The following is a 21,721-nucleotide window of genomic DNA, read 5'->3' as shown; positions in this document are numbered from 1 at the left end:
TGCGCATGTGTTTATGTATAGACAGTTCATATATGTGTGACAATTTTTACAGCTGTTAGAACAAATGCATCATAATGAACCTTGTCTGATTGTGCTGGGCTGAGACTGCCAGCCCTGTTGAACAAAGCAATGTCATTGCTGGGTCTTAAAACTATTTCAGACTGATATTACCAACATCTCATATAACCAGCAGACTTTTTCCTCAGTTCCTGTTTCAAGAGAATGCAGTGTGTAGTTAGATTAGTTATGAACATCGCAGGTTATCAGAAAGATTTTATTTCTGATGGGAGCAGCTGTTAGACCATGTGTCAGCCACACAGCAACCGGAACCATGAAATGTGATTGCCACATCATCTAATTTCCCTTGGCGTTTTTGGAAGGTGCTGATATGTCAGTTAGTCCAATCACAGTGAAGCACCCTGAGGTGTGCCATTATGAAGCGATCAGACAGAAATAGCCATTTTGGACATAATTAGATTAGAAATGGGTTTTCAAATTTGGCATTTATATCAGGGGATGAGCAACAGGGTAATCTTTGTGGTGCACGTACATTATATTTTATTGTTGTGCAAACAAAAAACATTAATATTTTTCTATAATTTTTCCGTAGATAAAATCTACAGTGATCCCAAAAAGTATTTGGACACCCAGTTTTGAATAGTATGTCTGTCGTTTGACAATTTACAACCTACCTAATAACTTTTTGTTAAATGTTTTGCTTAAAGCACGCTTAAGGTATTTATCTTCAACATGATTGCTATTTTGTTTGGATATGCAAGTGAATAAATTTCTAACATTTTTAAGCATGGTTTATGTGTCCAGAAATATTTTGGGGCCACTGTACTTCAGGAGGTTAAGGAAACCTTAAAAATGTGATGTATTTACAGCATTTATACCTCTGAAAGGTATGTTTTTCAGATTTTGTTTCTTATGCCCTGCTGCACCATTTGATCTGCTGATCCATTCTTCATGACATCCTCCTTGTGTGGCTGTCAGCACTGCCTAAGATGATGCATCGTCCCCTATGCTGTGGTTTTTCATCTAAATTTTCTCTTAGCAGTTGTTTCAAAGCATATTGGTGCTATCAAATGGCAAGAAAATGAGTCATGAGCTGTGCAGTTATATTTAAATGCTTTATTTGGCCGCTTACTGTAAGTTTATTGTCAGTCTGATGTGACTTGTTAACTTTAATAATAGTTTTAATATGGTTTTATTGTTTTTCGGGCCCCACCTGCCCAATTTGACAAGAGTGCGCAGATTCAAAGCAGCTATGCTCTGTGTCTTGGGGTGCTACATCTGGATGGCCACTGTCTGAAGTGAGAAACTGTACAGTGCAGCTCCCTACTGGAACAGGCCTTGCACAAAGCAGCTATGCTCTGTGTCTTGGGGTGCTACATCTGGATGGCCACTGTCTGAAGTGAGAAACTGTACAGTGCAGCTCCCTACTGGAACAGGCCTTGCACAAAGCAGCTATGCTCAGTGTCTTGGGGTGCTACATCTGGATGGCCACTGTCTGAAGTGAGAAACTGTACAGTGCAGCTCCCTACTGGAACAGGCCTTGCACAAAGCAGCTATGCTCTGTGTCTTGGGGTGCTACATCTGGATGGCCACTGTCTGAAGTGAGAAACTGTACAGTGCAGCTCCCTGCTGGAACAGGCCTTGCACAAAGCAGCAAGAAAGTTCCCATCATCTTGAGCCGTCTGGATAAACACGAGAGTGATGCAGAACTGCCCTGTCAATAAAATAAAACAGTTTATCCAAGACTAAGTCCTGTTTATATGATGTCGTGTTGCCAAAATGTATATTTATATGCCTGACGTTTGGCCCAGCGAGTGACTCAAGCAGCCGGTGTCACAGTTTGCAGGGCTTCTGAACATGGGAGTTTGCCATCTGAAAGTCTCTCCCTCACATGAATGTGAGCCCCAGGCTGTCCATGAGAGCCCACCTGCTTGCATGGCATTATGGTGCAGGGAAATGTATTAATGAAGGCAAATTGCGGTAGCATGCAGGGGTCCCACAAGGTGCCCGTTGAAGAAGTAGGTCTTAGACCTATATATATTGGAGATAAGCCTCAGCCCTGTTATCCTCTCTGAATTTGATTCATGTCTAATAACCAAGAATTATGTTAAACATTGCCTGAGCATAGACATACACAGCAGAAGTGCTACACTAACCAGCATTTTGCCCTTTCCTACATTGTCGTTTGGCTGATGACATCTGAGTTCTGGCCTTATTCACATAACCTTACTCTTAATGACAGCCCACCAACAGCCTTTTCTCCATTCGACATGTTCTGCCCTCTCTGGTATCTTAGACCTTGTCTTTTTATCCTTTTAGATTGTTTCATAAATATGTGTGTGTGTGTGTGCTATGTATATATTATGTTGTGACAACCAAGCGATCGCACAATGTGATAAAAACCTGTTATTTTGACATTGGTAGGACCATTTTTTGGTCCCCACAAGGGGAAACTCAATTTCATAAACATCCGTGACTGCAATCAAAAAACTAAGTCTTGTATTTAGTTTGGCTGCTTATGGTCAAGGTTAGGGCTGGGTAGGGGTTAAGGTTGTTACACTATAGCTGAGATTAGGGTTATGTCCAAAGAAATGAGTGGATAGTCCCCAAAAAGATATAGATACCTAGCACGTGTATGTGTATGTGTGTGTGTGTGTGGGTCTTTCCATACTAAAAGTTTTGCTTTATGGTTAGTTACATGTCTTTTTTTAGAGTACAGCATCTCAAATACTGGGTATATTTATAAAATTTCCCTTTGATGACCTCCTGATTTGAGATCGTTCTATTGTGTTTTGTTCTTTTCTAAAATGGGATTATTGACAGTGTTTGAAGTAGACATGGCTCTTTTGCACGGTTACCTTTATCTACCCTTTATCTCATAAACATTGCAGGCCCATTGCTGAGGTGCTCTGGAAACCTCTTCATAACTACCAAAATTGTTTTTCTTTTTTATGAATAAGTTGCTTTGCAGCTGTGGCTACAGGATACTGAGGAGGGTACAATTGTGAAATCACCTGTCCAAACAGGGATGATGTCATGGAATATACTGTATGTCCTTTGTATGTTTTGCTCCATCACCAGACCTTTAGAGTAACTGCTACAGCCGCACACAACCACATTAGACAAAGGAGTAACTTGGTGACAGGTACAGCCAGCACTGAATGCGCAGTAACTGTATGTTAATGAACCAGGTAAAAAATAAATAGTTTAGAAAATGTAATGCCTGACAGACCGAGTTAATGTGCTTCAGTCTGTAACGTACAGCTAATTATGTTAGTATAGAATCAGCTGTCCATGAGGTACAGTATAATGATAAATTTGAAATCCAGTTCTCACACAGCTGATAAAGAGCAGGTCAGTAGTCATTTTCCACCGGAATCGGTCCCTCAGCCAGTAGGATGTGAGCCCACACTCTGCTGGAAAGGCCACTCCCTCTCGTCACTGCACCCAGCACAGACTTTGGCTTCGGCTTTTGCAGTGGCCACCATTGATGTGGTGCACTCTCTTGGCAGGTAGCTCCTCTGTTACGGATACACTGAAGTGAGCCTAACTAATGTAGCTGACTGCTCACTGAGCACTGGGCCTCGGAGGTTCCCTGTATCACCCCAATGGTGTCACTCAGCTCAGTGTGCTGCCAGATACAGATAAAGGGCCCCACGTGGCCCTGGCTTTGACATGCTTCGCATGCATGTGCAGATATACATCAGATCAGTGGATTACGCTGTAATGCATGCAGGTTATGCCATTATTTTCCACAAGCTCCCTAACTTTCTGCATTTGATTTTAAATATCGTTGTGTAACTTGTAAGATGTTGACTATGCTTGATGGAATTGGTTGGTTTGAATTTTTGCAGTTATGTTCAGCACCAGCTTCATCAATATCAGTATATTAATGGTAACATAACTGGGAATTTTCTTGTTTGACAGCATGATTTCTTACTATTTAGCTGCTGCTTGCAAGCTGGAGTGAGGATGCTTCAGGATGGTTAGAATATGAAAAGCAGTAATACATGTTCTAAGAGTGTAATCCTCTGTTTAATAAGTGTCGCAAAAAAGAACTGGTTTATATCATTATCTTAACGCCATCGGGGCTTCATGAGATGATTTCCAGAGTATGCTACTCAATTTGAAAATGATCATCAAAATCATCCATCAGCTCTTCTTGGTGAAATCTACCACTGTTATTTTGGGGGGAAATTGGGAAAATAACAGATGTACGGTTTTACAATCTGTAAACATTGCCTGACCTGCTTTTTGAGCACAGAAAATGACCTCCAGCATATTAACAGTTGCTCAGCGCTGTAACTAAACTGTCAGCTGTCACTTGCACTCAAAGTGCTCTGACTGCACTGACTTGGCAAACTGTATCTCTCATGAACCCCAAAACAATGACATATACAGTATCATGCACGCTGCACCCTTGAGTGGCTTTTACCAACACACAGGACTGTAGTTACTAGGTCTGAATGAATTAGGGAAAATATCAAATCTCGATAGCTAAAGCTTCAGCTAAATATTCAGTGTGTATGAGATTTAAAATATGTGATTCAGTATTATCACATGAGATACTATCAAAATATTAAAGATGGTCTATATTCTTATGCAAATCTAAATAGATTTGTGTACTTATAATTTAGTTTTGTACACCCATGCAGCAAAGCTGGTTCACAAAAAAGTTTTGCACAATTGTGTTTTCAAACTCACATCTGCACATATTTCCTGAAGCCACATTGCAATGACGAATCGGGATTACAAGTCAACAAACTCAATATACATGTGCTGAGAATGCTGGCATTCCTGGCAGCTTTGCCATGCACCCAAGGTTTTAAAACCCTGAACTGCCAGACACGGCACGGCAAGTGGGTGGGATCTGTGTGCCTCAGACCACGACAGCCAGTCAAAAATCGTTTGACTTTTGTTGCGGGGGTATTATTGGCTGAATTCACCTGACAATCAAAATGTTGCTCCATTCACATGCCATCGGGATGGGAAGAAATCTAAATACAGGATTTCCTTCCCAGTTTGTGCACTTGTAATGCTGATTCGTGGTTGTAACACGGCTTCTAAAATATGTGCAAGTGTGAAGTTGAAAATCTGTGATTTTGAAAGCACAAATATGCAAAACTTTTTTGTAAACATAAACTCTGCTGTACGAGTGTACAGCAGCAGAATAATTTTTTTTTGTGCCACGAATGTAATGTTTTCCTCGGGTTTCACGTGTTTGCTGTTTGTGGGTGTATACACAGTTGACTTGGCCACGTCTGTTCGGTGAGCATGACTGTCACGCCAAGAGCACGGCATTTCTGATTGGTGAGAATGTCACACAGGGAAAAAACACTCTTCTCAGGACAGTTTTATATCTTGGGTCAGACGTGCTGTATAATGAATTTGCAAAATTGCAGCCTGCATAATTTACTCACCCACATGTTTCAAATCACGATTTAGATTTTAAATAGACCTCATTCAGCCCTAGTAGTTAGTAACTAGGCACATACATACACCTCTGGAAAATTAAGAGACCACAAGAAAAAGGTTTCACTACACTCATTTCTAAATTTATGGATATGCACCTGTGTAAAATATACATTTTTTGCAAACTCCAGTCTGGCTCTTCCCTGCTTCTCATTGTTGAAGGGCTTCTTCCTTGTTTTATGAGACTTCAGTCCTGCTTCTAGGAGCCTGTTAAGAGTTGTACTAGCAATACACTTCTCACCACTTACTGTAATGTGTCCCATTCTTTCTAAAGGTCACTTGAGGTCATCCTCCGATTCATGAGGCACTGCTGGATAAGTGGACAGTCATTTCTGGCATTAGAAAGTTGCTTCTGCAATCTACCTGGCTAGTTTTTGGTTATTGCCAGTGTCTCCTTCTTTACCTTGTTCTTGTGTACTGCTGTCTTTGAGCCTGGAAACAAACTGCCTCTCAGTGTAGCCTTCTGCCAATAGAACCAGGATTAAACCAGGATTTAAAAATACAAATTTTTAAAACGTATACAGTCTCTCATTTTTTTCCAGAGCTGTATATGTCCATTGAAAATTATGTTGAGTGTATGTTTAAGTATGATGCAACACATCTCTCCCTCTCTTTTTTGTTTCAGGTCAACCAGGACAATGTGGTGAAAGTCGGCCACAGGCAGGTTGTCAACATGATCAGGCAGGGGGGCAACCACCTGGTTATAAAAGTGGTAACGGTCAGCCGGAATCTGGACCCAGAGGACACGGCTAGGAAAAAAGGTAAACCTGCCGCATGGAGTCATGCTGGCTTTCCCCATATCCTAATGCCTTCCCTTGTGCAGTGAAAGGGCAGGAGGACTGCAGCCTTCCTCTATCCACCCGCTTTGTTTATCCTTTTGTCCATTGCAGCACATTGAGGCCGACTGAATGACCAACTAATCAGCTGGGACACAGGGGCTGTCCCAGGCCCCCACGCTAGTCATTTAGCTCATTTCATGGGCATGGTAATGACACAGATGCGTGATAAAAGCTGTGCATGGCTTGCTGTCTTCCCCGAGTGCCTTGGATGAGATCCCAGTGTAAAGGAACAGGGGGGTTTTGGAGGCAAAGCCTGGCTCTTGCTGGGGGGAAATCTGCTGGAGCCACTGCCAGAGCTCCTGATGCCAGCCTGTGCCAGCTCCCTGTGCCAGCGCAGCCTGTTGGGAGCAGGCCCTTGTCTTGCTGGCGTCCAGCTTGGGCCCTCCTCCTTCAGCAGGAAGCAAACAGGACCTGTGTCTCCTTCTGTGCCTTCACTGCGCTGCTACAGGCCACTATTGGTGCTGGAACTGGGTTGAGCTTAGCTCATTATCCTGAACATGGCATAAGACTCTAGAAATCAATTGCACAAGCACATAGCAGTGGGTCCCTGTATTAATTCATCAGTCCCAAAACCATCTGCATTTCTTGTTCAGATTCATCAATTTTTCTCCTTCAGGGTTCAGTCCTGTTTAGGAGCTCTGGTCTGAGGTGTTACATGGAAAAGTCCAGGAGTTGTACTGCTTCTGGATTTTGTGCTGATTGATACACCTCAGTCTATTAAATCCAAATTTCCCACCCTTTCCTTTGTCTCTGATCTATTGTTGAAGCACCTCCACCTCCAAAGAGGGCACCGACCACTGCATTGTCCATGCGCTCTAAGTCAATGACCTCTGAACTCGAGGAGCTAGGTAAGCATGGCCAATTTGAGTGGTAAACGCATGCTCTAGATGATTGGAAAGGCAGACTGTACATGCGGCATGTTGGCTCATGTGCCTTTGTAAAGGGAAAGAACAAGTCAAAGTTTAGACACAGTATGGCTGGGAACCGGCAATATAATTTTATTAATTATTGTTACACAAAACTGAAAGTCACAGTGGATATTTCAATCATGTGACACATTTCTCTAATCATTATTCAAATTTTTTTCTATGCAATTAGTGGACAAAGGTAAGCAGTCAGAAATAATTTTTTGTTTCGTTTCTATTTGTGGGTGTTTTTTTCTCATTTTGATGTTCTTTCCATATGTTTCTTGTCCCCGCCTCACATAATTGTCCAAAACGGGATGTTGCAACTTTGCTTTCCTACTTCTGTTCTTCTCCATGAATTGTTTTCTCTCACCACAAGTAGAGCTGTGACTTTAACTGCTTCCGATGGTCCATCTATCCTTTGACATGAAACATTGACTGTGTATTGCAGATTCAAACATATGACTTTTTAAACGAAAACTTTACGTTTGAATCTTTAGGTTGTTCTGACACCATTTGAGATGGCTAGCATGGTGTCTGTGACAAAAAGCAACCATTTCTAGAACACTGGATGAGCGAGATTTATTAGTGGGAATTACAAAAGAGAACAATTCTCACCAGGTCTCCATTTGTTAGAGTAAACTAAAAATGGGCTCCACAGTCAGGAAATAAGGCTGCTGCCCTTTCAGACCTGTTCTGTTTGTGTACCTCCGTGTCTCTTTTCCATTTCCATTTCACAGCACTATTATTAAGAACCTACCAGCATTTGTCTGTGTTTTTTCCTGTTTGTGAGACCACACAGCCCCAGACCCCTTCACAATGTCTACAGACAGAATTAGTGTTAAGTCTGTCTGACCACAAAAACACATCCTAACTTCCTAAACTGTACCTGTTTCATTCAGTGTCTATTAGTATAAACTGAAAAACAGATAAGATGTCTTTTTTTGTCCAAGATACTATCATTAGCGAATAGCACAGGAATTGTGGGCAGCTAAGACCTGCTGTAGATGTACTGCAGGCCAGAGTCACTGAGGCATATTGATTTGTTTATTAATCGAAAGTAATTGTTAAGAAGACTAGGGGTGATGCAGAGCAATAATTATTGATACACTTCTATTAAGTCTATAAATTTATCCACGTTTATTATAATAAATGTTTTGAAAACTGAGGCGGCATGGGGGTGCAGTGGTTAGCACTGTTGCCTCACACCTCTGGGACCAGGGTTCGAGTCTCCGCCTGGGTTACGTGTGTGGAGTTTGCATGTTCTCCCCATGTCATCGTGGGGTTTCCTCCGGGTACTCCGGTTTCCCTCCCACAGTCCAAAAACATGCTGAGGCTAATTGGAGTTGCTAAATTGCCCGCATGTGTGAGTGACTGGTGTGTGAATGTACCCTGCAATGGGCTGGCCCCCCATCCTGGGTTGTTCCCTGCCTCGTGCCCATTGCTTCCGGGATAGGCTCCGGACCCCCCATGACCCAGTAGGATAAGCGGTTTGGAAAATGGATGGATGGATGGATGTTTTGAAAACTGAGTAATATATTGGCCTTTTTTCTGTAATAAAATATCAAGCACTTTTAAGGAGTTTAATGTTGTGAAAGAAATAGCAAAATAAAAATACTACTTGTAATAGTTCTATCCAAGTAATAACTTTTCAGGTTTTTCACAAAAAATACAATATACAGTGGCTTTAAATCTACCAAATAATTAATTGAATATATATTTATGTGTCTGTGTGTATACACACACACACTTTTTTGCTTTGTAAAGAATTTATATGGTACAGTACAGTACACATGTAAAAAGTCTCTCCCAAAAATGTGTACTGTTTGATGTAGTGGAAGTCTCATGGCAATTCATTTTTTTTTTCATTGAGAGTTTTTAATTACTTTTTTTTAATTAAGGTCTGTACTGAAATACAAGTTCCAGACAAATTACATTAGAACAAAGTTACATACTACATTTGTCTTAATCTATTTTTTAAGCGCAGAATTTAGTAAAATTTTGTATGTGGTTGTATGCAAAAAAAATTTTTTTCAGTCATATTCTCTTTTCTGCAGTTGAATTCACATGAAATCGCGTTGATTCCCAAAACCCGCATAGGACATAGTTTGAGAGAATATTGTTAGTTAAATATGATAACCTCACTAGTTTGCCTTCCATCTCTCTCATAAAGCATTTTTAAATTATGTAGTATATGAATAGATGAAACTAATCCCACTGAGGTAGAATAGACAAGATCAGAAAGGATTTTCCTCTCTTTCCCATCTGTTCCCATGCATTGACCTTGTGCCAAGGCTAAAATTGATGTTATTCTTTCTGAACTGAATTACAATATTTGTCCCACCTCCTTTTCCAGCTACGTAATGTGAAATATGCCTCTAATGTTTTGTATCTATTTATTTTGTCTGTAATGACCCTCTGGTAAAAAGAAAAGTTTTCTGTATTCTTATGCTTGGGAAGGATATTAGCACAGGCCTTACTGTACCTCCATATCAGCAGAAATAAAAGGCTCTCTAGGGAGATATTAAGTTATGAAAATGTTTCCTAGCACTTTTCTAGTAACTTTGCCTTCTGCAGCGTGTGAGACTCTGCCTTTCTTAGGTCATCCTGCTTTTCTCTGTGGTTCCTGCCTGTGCTTTTCATGGCATTTCCATGTTCACTGATGTTATTGTGGTCAATGGCAATCAGCAGCCACAGAGTTACCTTGGCCTGTCTTTTCTAAAGGTTTCTTTTTTCTTGTCTATGTTGATCACTGTTTCTCTGCAACTTTTTGTTGGTGTTTCTGCTGTTACATGTATACACAGGAGTATCAGTGGTGTGTCAATAAGGTCAAAATGTTCCACAGTCTGTAAAACCATTTCAAAGACATTGTGTGTATATTACTGGTTTAAAAACCTGCTACTCCAGTGTAGTTTTACTTAAATCGACAGTCGCAGTGTCAAAACCAATTCAGTGTATGAATAGCTGCCATGAAACTCATTGTACAATCTGTAGTCTGGATTCAGGTAAACAAACAATGTCACAAGTTAGCAATGTAGTAATTTTGTATCTGTTCTGGGGAGAAAAACATATAATTACAATTATAATTAGTACTAGCTGAATCTGTTCTTCCACTATATCTCGTGCTTATTTTTTGGAAATAAGCAGAACCTCCTTTTATAGTTAAATCAGTGCTTTAAATAGGAAATTCACTTCACTGTGTAGGGAGTTGCAACTAGTAGAATATTTTTTGTCTTTGGAGTTGTATCTCAAGTATTAAAGTTTGATTTTTTTGTTTTCAAGCCACCTTGAGGAAAAAGAAGGCTGGTAAGTTTATACAGGCATGTTTTATACAAAAAATTTTATTTTAGTAATTTCTTTATTATTTGACCACACATTTTTCGTGTTTTATTATTTAAAAAAATGTGCTGATTTATTGATCTGTCAGCTTTGTGTATTAAGTTTGCATGGTAACTGTTTTCTTTCTCATAGTATATTTATAAAGCACCATGAAAAGCGGCATGATGTTAAAAATGCACTCAAATAATTTCAAGCCTATATTTAAACAAAGACATATTTTTTCAGTTGTGAAGATGGTTATTTTAGTGGTCAACTACAACCTTATATATTCTGTATTACCATGGTATTTTTTTATAAAAATATATGTAATTTATAAAACAAATTCTGCGTTATTTATGAAATATATTTTTAAATATCACATACACTTCTATGCCATCATTTGAGGGTTATTCCTGTACATATTACAGCACTCTGTTTGAGTGTCTAAATACCATAAATCTGTATTTACCTTAATTTGGTCCAAGAATAATCTCTCTTTTCTTTTTGAAAGCCCCCTTTACTCTTTAAAATATATGATTCTATAAGATATGTAAACAATACAGCACAAGATTAAAGGTAACAGGGCATTTGGTGTCCAATTTTTGATTTGCTTTTTACGTAAGGAAAGAGATTCCACAAATTATTTCTCCCAACAGTAGACACTATTTTCTTTAAAGCCATTATAATATTTCAGCTTCTTTGACTCAGTGAGACACAAGCTGTTGCCATGGCAATAGTGCTGCATTTGTTTAATATAGAAACATTCCACCTGGAAAGCAGAGTCAAAGACATTTCAAGTGTTTCTGTTGCAACTTACCATATTAATCTGATGGTTTCAAGAGGAGGAGTAGTCTGGGCTGACCTGGTCCCCCATCCAGTGATCCATTGATATGTTAGGAGGCTCTGCATTGGGAAGGGAAGCTGCTGGTGATATTGTGGTGGTAGGTAGTGTTAGTAGAAAAACAAGCTGGATTCAAGGGAGGATAAGGTCTTCTGCAAATGGGTGTGTTCAGATTTATTTGCCCCTCTCTGCACATAGAATCCAGAAATCCTTTTTCTGACTGTATTATATGAAATGGACATTTTAAGCCTAATTTTTCATATATGTATTTTTGTAAATCTGAAATTTACAGTCCTCCAGAACCATGATGCTGAAGTGGGGTGGATTTAGCTGGCTCTGCTTGTGTCTGTCAGACAGGAGCAAATTTTTTTTGTAGTGTTCTAGATGTTCTAGGTTGCTTTAAATTAGATGTCCTTCTAACACAGCTCGTTTCATTAACCTTGCTGAATAGTATGCATTCTCCCTTTCTATTTGGCATTCTGCTTGTTAGATGATCAAAAGTATGGCTGTAGTTGGTATTCAGTGATGAATAAATGTGAAACTATATCTTCCACTAGTCTCATTAAAGCTCTGTTCTGCTTACAGAATATAAGATAGAATACCTAACAGAGATACCAATACCGTTGGAGCAATCCATGAGCCTTGTGTGGCTTACAAGATGACAGTGCATGTGGTCTAACTTGCTGCCTCATGGCACACCCTGTCCAGCACTGAACTTCCTTCTCTTCCGTTTCTGTATAGATGCTAAGCCTTCAAATATTGAGGGTCTGAAGAAGAGGATTGTTTTTCAAGTCACACTAAGTAATCACCCAATGCATGGTGGCTTCACAAACAACTGCTAGCATGTTGCGCAGCAGCTTGGGCCTAAGAGCAGTCTGATCAAACAGATAAAGCTTGCACGGCTTTGACGTTGACCACTGTCTGAAATTCTGATTCTGTTTGGTTTTCATATTCTCTTATCTGCATTATGGAAAGGATCTTTAATCACTGGCTTGATGGCTGATTGAGATAGTTTGTTGGAGGATGACTGGCAGGTTGTCAAGGGCTATGGCTTATGTTTTCCAGACAAAGTGGATGAGATGCCTTCCCAGAAACCCACACGGGAAAATGTGTCTGTTGACATGAGGGTTGCTACCATCAAGCCGCGACCATCCAGCAGGTGTTTTGCTACAACCACTGACATGGATGTAAGTAGAGCCGGCCTCATCTCTCTTGGGTGCTGCTCCACTTTGAGCAGAAGTGATGAGGTGACTACAGTCCTGCGCATGAAACTTGTCAGAGCCCGAGACATGGGGGAGATACAGATTGTCTCCTGCTAAGAAAAAAATGATTGAAAATATGGTTGAATCATTTGCCTGTTCCCTCACAGGAGAGCTGTGCTTCATTTCATAATAATTGTTGTATCTGTTGTATCAGAGAGATTGTTTCCCTTTTGAATGTCAGAGAGTTCGTTCACCTTAATCTGATGCCAAGACTTCAATGTCCCACAGGAATCAATCATTTTTAAAAAAGACGAATGAGCCACACCGTTATTTTCCATGATTTTATTTTTTTGTGCAATGGGACCAGTTAGCAAGCAGGTATGCCTGTTCGACCTCATAGTGTCTCTTCTTCTCTTAACCTACTCTCTTATTCTAGTCTGTGTATGATTGCCAGGGTGTGGCCGCCATACCCCCAACAGTGCCAGGGAGTTCGAGAGGCTCCTACCTGGGTGTGCCAAAGGGTACGATGAGAAGGCAAAAGTCAATAGGTGATGTCCCTGCTCTGCTGTACCAGTTCAGCTCCTTCCTCTCCACTGCAACTTCATTCTTACATTGAGGCACAGCACCTCAAATGCTCAGTAACACTTGACATCTCAAGATCATAAAGGGTTATTCTTGGTTCACAAAAAGTTTGATGACGTGATGTACTGAGATACAGCAGATCACACATCCTTTTCCTTTAACCTTTTTGAATAAAATGCAAAATCTGTTTAGATTTTGATGAGACAGAGTCTTTCAATTTTCCAATTAGGTATAAGATTTAATAGTAGGAAATATGAAATACCAGTGGCTGGATGACTGCAGCAAGTGCACTTATATCCCCACTTCTCCAGTATATCAGATGTCCCTTGACATTTCCTATGTGCTCTGACTGAAAGAGAAGACTTTGATCTGCAGGGAGTTTTCACTCCGCTGAACTATTGATTGGTAGATAACGGCATGATCTAAGTGTAATGGCTTTATGTCTTGGGATGTGTGCACTAAATCAGGAGGTGAAAGTGCAGAAGCACACATTAGCTTAATACAGGAGAGCACATTCCAATCACTTCTGCAGTCCTGCTTCTCTTTGCCTCCAGTTTGGCTTTATCCACTATTGGTATTGGAAGATCTAAGACAAATGTGATTAGTTTGATGATATTTTCAGAGATGTCCTTAAATTGTTCTCTGTTTTGCTAAATCACTGCAATCCACTCACTACTTTAAATACTTAAGCACAAAGAACTAATTATGCAAAAGCTGAAAAATATGAATTGCACTGTCGATTTGTTGACTGGTCTCCACATGTATTAAGAATTATGGTATTTTTTTTCCTCTAAATTTTACAGTAGTGGTCCTGTACCTTCTTGGTTTATGAGGTACATGGATCTAGACTCTGTCCATTTATATTTATATTTTTTTAGCCATTCAATTCCTGAAATTGTTGAAGTATTGAATTATGTTACATTTTCCCGAAGTTCTTCCCATTTACCCATGTCTTCCACTTATTTTGTTTAATTAGATGAGTGATTTCTCTGTTTCATAGGAATCACTGAAGAGGAGAAGCAGTTTCTTACGCCTCCTTTGCTGAAATTTACCAGGAGCCTTTCTATGCCTGACACATCAGAGGATATTCCCCCTCCACCAGCGATCTCTCCTCCCTCTCCCCCTTACAACACCCCCAAATCACCCACAGCAAGAGGCTATGGCACTGTCCGACAAGGTTTCAACCAGAACTCTGCAGCTAAAGGGCCTGCCTCTAATCGGGGGGATGCTAATGTGGGCACTATCCGCCGGGACAAAGGAATGTACTATCGGCAGAATTCGGAGCAGTACGAGGCAGAGGACTACAAGCAGAATGCCTCATCTCAACAGAACTTTCGTAACCGTAGGGCCCATGTGCCTGAAAACCCATACTCAGAGGTGGGAAAGCTGAGCAACAAGGCACTGTATGTGCCCGCCAAGCCAGCAAGGAGGAAGGGCATGCTGGTGAAACAGCCCAATGTGGAGGACAGCCCCGAAAAGACGTGTTCCATCCCCATTCCCACCATCATTGTGAAGGAGCCCTCCACCAGCAGTAGTGGCAAGAGCAGCCAAGGCAGCAGCATGGAGATAGAAACCTCCACACCAGATCACCCAGGTCAGCTGCGGCCCGAGGATGGACTAAACCTCAGCAACCCATTTGCAGCGGCCATTGCTGGTGCAGTACGGGATCGGGAGAAGAGGTTAGAAGCCCACAGGAACTCTCCTGCTTTCCTTTCCACTGACATGGGTGATGAGGATCCGGTGCCCACCCCTACCCCCCGCCTCCGGCAGTCAAAATCCATTGATGAGGGCATGTTCAGCAATGATGAGCGGCTGCGTAAACTGATGGCTCCTCCATCCTCGCTCTTGGTTATTCCTCAGGGAGGTGGCAACGTGACTGATTTCAACACTCCTGAGCCCACCTTAGTGAGGGAACCTCTCAGCACGCGGACAGGAAACAGTCCCAACCTTGACAGTCCTGTCAGCTTGCCTACGAGCAAAACGTACAATACTAATGGCGGAAACTATGTGCATCCTGTTACGGGCAAAGCACTGGACCCCAACTCCCCCCTGGCTCTCGCATTAGCTGCCAGAGACCGGGCCATGAAAGAACAGGTTCAGCCACAAACCCAGAAGAATGAGTCCCCCAAACCCGACCTCAATAAGCCTCTTTTCATCGACACCAAAATGCGCTCCAACATGGAACCCAGTTTTGCTACGACTGCCACCATGGGGCGGCCAGGCCAGCGTGGGGGCCTAAGAAGGCAGATGACAGAAGCCAAGTATGAGTCTGACTCAGCCAAAGAAGAGAAGAAACAGGAGGAAAAGAAAAATATGTTAATAGACGTTGTAGACACCTCTCAGCAGAAGTCTGCTGGCCTCCTAATGGTGCACACTGTGGATGGGACCAAGACTGAAGAGAACAGCATAGTCAAAGGTGGAGAAAGGGAGGAACCTACTGTTCCTGACAGTGCCCCCACTGAGCTGCGAGACCCTAACCAGCCAGCCCCCAATCAGGCGGCGACCCTTACCAGTCCTCAAGCGCCCAATGCCAAGCCTGCTGGCCCCCATGGCAAGACTATCATCACCATCAGCTCAGTGGATGAGCCTGTAAAGTTACCCTTCCGCATCCCCCCTCCACCCTTAGCCTCTGTAGACATTGATGAAGAATTTGTGTTCTCAGAGCCCTTGCCACCCCCACTTGAGTTCGCCAACAGTTTCGATATCCCAGAGGATCAGGCAGGCGCCATTGCTGAGCTGCTAAAGCAAAGGAAAAATGGAACAGCGGGGTCCTCCCTTGCTCCTTATCACGCCCATATAGCACCTTCAGTGATGGCCAATGCAGAACTCAAGAAACCGATGGGGCTGTCAAACTGCATGCCTCCCAATTACCCACCACCACCACCTGAGAACTTTGAGCCCATTACTGACTCGGGAATTGAGGAAGTAGACAGCAGGAGTAGTGGTGACCCACATCTGGAGACAACCAGCACTATCTCAACCGTGTCCAGCATTTCCACCCTGTCCTCAGAGGGTGGAGAGAACCTAGACACTTGTACGGTCTATGCAGATGGGCAAGCATTTCTGGTCGACAGGCCCCCCGTCCCACCCAAGCCAAAAATGAAGCCTATCATCAACAAAAGCAATGCACTTTACAAGGATGCTTTAATTGAAGAGAGCCTTGAAACATTTGGGATGCCTCCTGCCCCACCACCACTAGGGGGTGCCCAGTCTGACCCTCCTAAAACCCCAACACAAAGGACATCAAAACTCTGGGGTGATCCTCCAGAACTTAAGAGTCCACCTACTCCAGATCCCAAGGCCAATGTGATTAGTGAACTGAATTCAGTTCTGCAGCAGATGAACAGAGAACGGACACCCAAGCCAGGGGAAGCTCTTGATTCTCCAACAGGATCCAGAACAAGGTAATTCGTCTCACTTTTACTCGCCATAGAATTTATTTCGACCTGTTCCTTATTTCCAAACTGTTTATTTATTTATTTGTTTGTTTTATTGTATGGCAGGATTTGTGTTGTGGGTTGAGTGACTTATCTTGGGTTAATTGGGTTAATCAACAGATTTGCTTGGAATGCTGATTTCAGTGCTCAAGATGGTTTCATTGTTAAACCTAAAACAGAGGAAACGTTATGTTATGGTTCATAATGGTTAGTGTACGTTATGGTACATTATGCAAAGCAACCATTGTGTTTCTGCTGTCAGTCTGCTTGATTTGGGTCAGTATGTGCCATCGGCCATTACTCCCTGCCTCTACTTACAACTGAAATTTGAAACAAGTCTGTAGCCAATGAATATGTCTGTGGCTTGGATCTTTGTGAGAACCGTGTTTAGTCCTATTACTGCTGGGTCAATATATTTTATATGAGCCTGTTAACTTTAAGCAGTTGAAGTATGGCAACAGGTAATTGAGTAGATGTAATAATAGCAAGTCATGAATTATACATTGGCTGCCATAAGCAGAACATTCGTAATACCTGGGCCTACATCAGCTTTGCATGAAATCAAAGGAAAGCTGAGCATTTCCTGATGGAAAATGTGTTATATGTGGGATTTAGGGAAATACGTGTGTGAGCAGAGTAAATGTACTCAGATCTAATTTGTGGTGCCAGAGTTTCCAGGTTTCAGTGCATCGGTAGGTAAGCTCATAGCTGTTAGTGCCATTGGCTGCAAGAGCTCTGTCACACATGCACTGTAAGAGCAATCTGCAGAAAGGAGTCTTGATCACATCTAGCCTTATGTCTTATGTATTTGTGTTCATAAAGGTATATTAGAGAAGCTATTTTTCAATACTATTTTTTCAGACCAAGTACCAATACTTGCTTTCTGGTTATCACTGATATTGATGCTGACATCAATTAGGGCTGGGTGATGCCTAAGAAAATGCAATATTTTAATTAAAGAATATGAGGATAAACGATAATTATGAAATCCCCTCCTCCACCATACAGAGTCTCTTCCCACAAAATACTGTCAAGCTAGCATAATCCTTAAGATGTGCTCTAAATTTCTTGTAATTTTCAGTTTAATTGTACTGCAAATGTAACATTTTCATTATTTGTGTTCATCGAAAGAAAATATGACAGCAAGGTCAGAAGCTGCCATGAAGTTTGCAAATACTATGAATTTTACAATAGTAAATTTCTTTGCTGAAACTTGGTCATAATGCATAATTGCATAATTATTTTAATGGGTGTATTACAAAGCTTGACATTATTTTTTTGCTGTACATTACATTGAAACACAAACACACAACAAAAGAAACATTGTCATAACAGGAATGCATGTATAGTTTCCTTTGCTGTAAGAGTTTTAACTCTAATCTTGTCCCCTGAATGCTAACCCAAGAATTACATCTCATTAATTAGTCTTTTCAGAATCTCATTACATTTCTTCACTGTATCATTATAGTTGGTTAACTGGAGACACACACCTTCATCAATCAAACTATCAAAGTTGCCACTTGAGATCTCAGGCCACAAGAGATCACAAGACAAATCAAATTCCATATTGGTTCAAAAACTGGACAGAGCATTTTATTTTTCAATATTGGGAGGTTGCACAATATACAGGTGCACTATTACACTGATATGTTCATTTTGCACAATATAATAACTGAACGCAAAAAGTACGTTCTTGTTTGTAATTTATACATGGGATTAGCTACAATCAATAAGAACAGTAGAAATCAAATCACTTCAGAGTATGCTGATCCTTTGCCAACAAAACGACACAGAATATTAGGGAGCAAGTGATGTTATCTTGCCTGATGGATGAACTCACATTTTGAATGGATAAATGTGGTTACAAAATACACATAAGTCACTTTTCTTTACAGACTTACACATACATATATATTGCTATCCATAGGAATGAATGAAGCTTGGTGTTCAGGGTCAGGCTATTTTTCCGGTACCCATGGAGCACTTTGTGTGACTTTTTTAATTGCATTAGGTTCACCAGGTCTGCATGTGTTCTTTTATGTCATCATTAATTTTGACTATGGGTAAGTGACACAATTATATTTTCCCACAATAAATTTAGCTAAATGGAGCTGGGGTTGGAGGGGATTGCTGGGTTGTTCCACAATACATTTTGCTGAAGAAAAATACCACAACATAAAGAAAATCTTTCCAGCCTACCTTGAATACCCTCCCCACCTAGCCAAAAAAGTGACAAAAATAAATTTACAGGATCAAATGAATTAAACTACCTTTTTTTTTGCTGTCACTGTGTGGCACTGCTTCAGTTATGGGACGATCTCAAAACACGATCACTTACAAGTTGCCACCCCTGCAGTGTGCCTGCATGAGTAAGTCTAATGTTGTGATGGTGGTACGCAGATAGTGTAATACTTTCATAAATGGTACATAGTGTAAAATATTTCAGAACCACTGGTTTTAAACAGGTCACAACATGTATTTAAATCATAATCAAACCCAGCCTGCCAAATCAGCTGTTCTCCACAGAGGCTAAAAATCGACGATCAGCACAGCTAATTGGCACCCCTTCAGTAGGCAACTTTTAATGCCGGCAGTTTAGTGGATTATACATTTATTATAATATTCCTGTCTGGGGAATATTTTTGGTTTGGAGACCTACGCTGCGGCAGATGCTTTGTTTAATAACTCAGTAACTCAAAAACTATTTGACGGAACTTTTTCAAACTTAGCATGATCTGGAACTGGTGAAATTTTGAGACAGATCACTGCAACATACAAGCTGAAACCACAGCACATAGTGAAAACAAAGGGTAGTTTTGACACTTGATCTCTTTAAGACGATAACTCAAAACATTTTTGACATATATTTTTCAAACGTTGCAGAGGTATTTTATGGGTGCCTAACTGGAATTGACTAAATTTTGACACAAATTACTTAGTGGCAGCAAAGAGAAGAGTGAGAGCAGACTGTGAATGTGATGTCAAAAAGTATTTGATAGATCTTATTATAATTTCACAAAAACATGGGTGGAATATCGACATTTGCTTTTATTTCCAGACAAATTGTCACACAATGAAGCAGCAGTACTGTGTGGCAGTAAAGTAAGGAAACGGCAGCTGTAGTAGACATTTGGTCTTGTGAACACAATAACTCTAAAACTATTGTACTGTACAGATCAATTTCAAATTTTATGTGCACATTGGCCTTATTGGACCGAAAGCTTTGCTATCAAGTGTGTGTGTTTGTGTGTGTGTGTGTGTGTGTGTGTGTGTGTGGATTATGTTTATATTCAAACCAAATGTTCCCCACAATGTAACAAAAATCTGTTATTTTGACATGAAAGGGACCATTTTCTGGTCCCTACAAAGATCTGTGAATGCAATCAAAAAACTAAAATGCCAAAAGTCTCGTATTTTGTTTGGCTACTTATGGTTAAGGTTAGGGCTGGGTAGGGGTTAAGGTCATCATATTGAGATTAGAGTTTTCCCCATAGAAATGAGGAGAATCGTTTAACACACCTGATTCAACTCCTTGTGCTAATTACCACACAGCTCTTGAGCGGAATCACTTGTGTTGGAACAGGGAAAGAACTAAGCTACACAGGGCTCTGGCCCTGCAGGACTGGAGTTTGACACCCCTGCACTAAAATATCTGAGTGGGGTTCAAGTCAGGGCCAAAATCCTGGTTTTGTTTTTATCTAACCATTCAGAGGTGGACTTGCTCTTCTGCTTTTGAGCTTCAGATCACGAGCTGATGACCAGACATTCTCCTTCAGTAGTTTCTGCTAGATAACGCAATTCATGTATCCCTCAGTTAAAGCAAGTCGCCCTGGCCTTGAAGCAGCAAAGCATCCCCACACCATCACACTACCACCACCATCTTTGACTGTGGGCATGATGCTGTTTTTATGAAACGCTGTCTTAGCTTTACGCCAGATGTTGCAGAGCTCATGTCTTCCAGATAATTCCACTTTTGACTCAGTCCATAGAACGAAGTTCCAAATGTGTTGGGGATAATCAATGTTCTCTGGAAAATGTTAGACAAGCCTTTATGTTCCTCTTCTTAAGCAGTGGTTTTTGCCTTGCAACTCTCCCATGGACACCATTTTTGGCCAGTGTCTTTCTAATCGTGGAATTATGAACGCAGGCATTAACTTTAGCATAACCTTATGGTTAATACATGTGTGGTATTTTAAACTTAAAAAAGTTTAAAGCTGCTCAGCTGTGGGGGCATCTCACTAATATTTTAGGCTTACTACCAATTTCCTTACCAAATTGTGCCTGTAGGTAAGCATCCATATAGTACCAAAAAGCTGGCATTTGGACAAATGTTTCACCCATCATCTAAAGCCCTGGTGATTATTTTGCATGTGCTATATAATCACGAGTACATCACAATGTGACTCAAACACCAGGTCAACTGAGCAACTCTGGCGGGTTGTACCAAAGAAAAATGCCATGTCCATTGTTTGGACACATTGTGGCTGTAGTGCAGATGAGACCAAACAAAAAGAAGTCAGATGAAAATTCTGTGAAAAAATTAAAACTACCGCAATTCTTCTTATTTTCCTTGCCTACTTTGCCTTGCGGTAACCTGTCTGCTTCTGGCTAGCTACCTGAGGCTAACGCTGCATGCACAGAAAACGTGAAGGGAAAAAGAAAGTAATTTTCTCTCATTTATGAATATAGACTCATCAAAGTCATCAAACTGCCAAAAACGAGCCAACGAGATTCAGTAGCAAAACTACAGTAAACTATATTTTATGTACAGTATTGTACTGTATTATAGCGTATTTGAATTATCCAAAGTTCAGTAATTTTATTTGTGCAGTATTGTAATTTGAAAAGCATTTGAAACAGCTGTACTGTATTTTGAGAGTCAATAAAATTCAGTAAACAGTGACGCTGTCCATTTATTACCTTATATTCATGTAAAAAGAAAAAGAAAAATGATATACAATCTTTCATTAGAAAAAATATTCTAGCATTAATAGCATACTTACAGTCCAAATGCCCAGCCCTAGCTCTCATAGCCCTAGCAATATATCTTCCCTGGTATATTTTATCCATCTATTCATCATCTTCCACTTATCCAGAGTTGGGTCAT

The 21,721-nt window shown here is 40.8% G+C and overlaps 1 protein-coding gene across 9 annotated transcripts in view; it reads left to right on the top strand.

Moving 5' to 3' along the window:
• LOC125723477 (SH3 and multiple ankyrin repeat domains protein 2-like) overlaps positions 1 to 21,721 on the top strand; it is a 205,170-nt gene that overhangs the window by 165,764 nt on the left and 17,685 nt on the right. For 3 of the 9 annotated variants that reach the window (XM_049000078.1, XM_049000087.1, XM_049000086.1), the window contains 7 exons: positions 6,116 to 6,251; positions 7,097 to 7,177; positions 10,517 to 10,540; positions 12,135 to 12,194; positions 12,459 to 12,580; positions 13,032 to 13,143; positions 14,178 to 16,581. In XM_049000078.1, coding sequence (XP_048856035.1) covers positions 6,116 to 6,251; positions 7,097 to 7,177; positions 10,517 to 10,540; positions 12,135 to 12,194; positions 12,459 to 12,580; positions 13,032 to 13,143; positions 14,178 to 16,581 — 2,939 coding nt within the window. The remainder of the gene's footprint in view (positions 1 to 6,115; positions 6,252 to 7,096; positions 7,178 to 10,516; positions 10,541 to 12,134; positions 12,195 to 12,458; positions 12,581 to 13,031; positions 13,144 to 14,177; positions 16,582 to 21,721) is intronic. The other 6 variants (XM_049000079.1, XM_049000082.1, XM_049000080.1 and 3 more) reach the window with 6 other exon arrangements.

The sequence above is a fragment of the Brienomyrus brachyistius genome, unplaced genomic scaffold (genome assembly GCF_023856365.1).
Source record: "Brienomyrus brachyistius isolate T26 unplaced genomic scaffold, BBRACH_0.4 scaffold49, whole genome shotgun sequence".
NCBI classification, from domain to species: Eukaryota; Metazoa; Chordata; class Actinopteri; order Osteoglossiformes; family Mormyridae; genus Brienomyrus; species Brienomyrus brachyistius.
The sequence above is the reverse complement of the archived record's forward strand: the minus strand, read 5'-3'. Positions and strand labels throughout refer to the sequence as shown.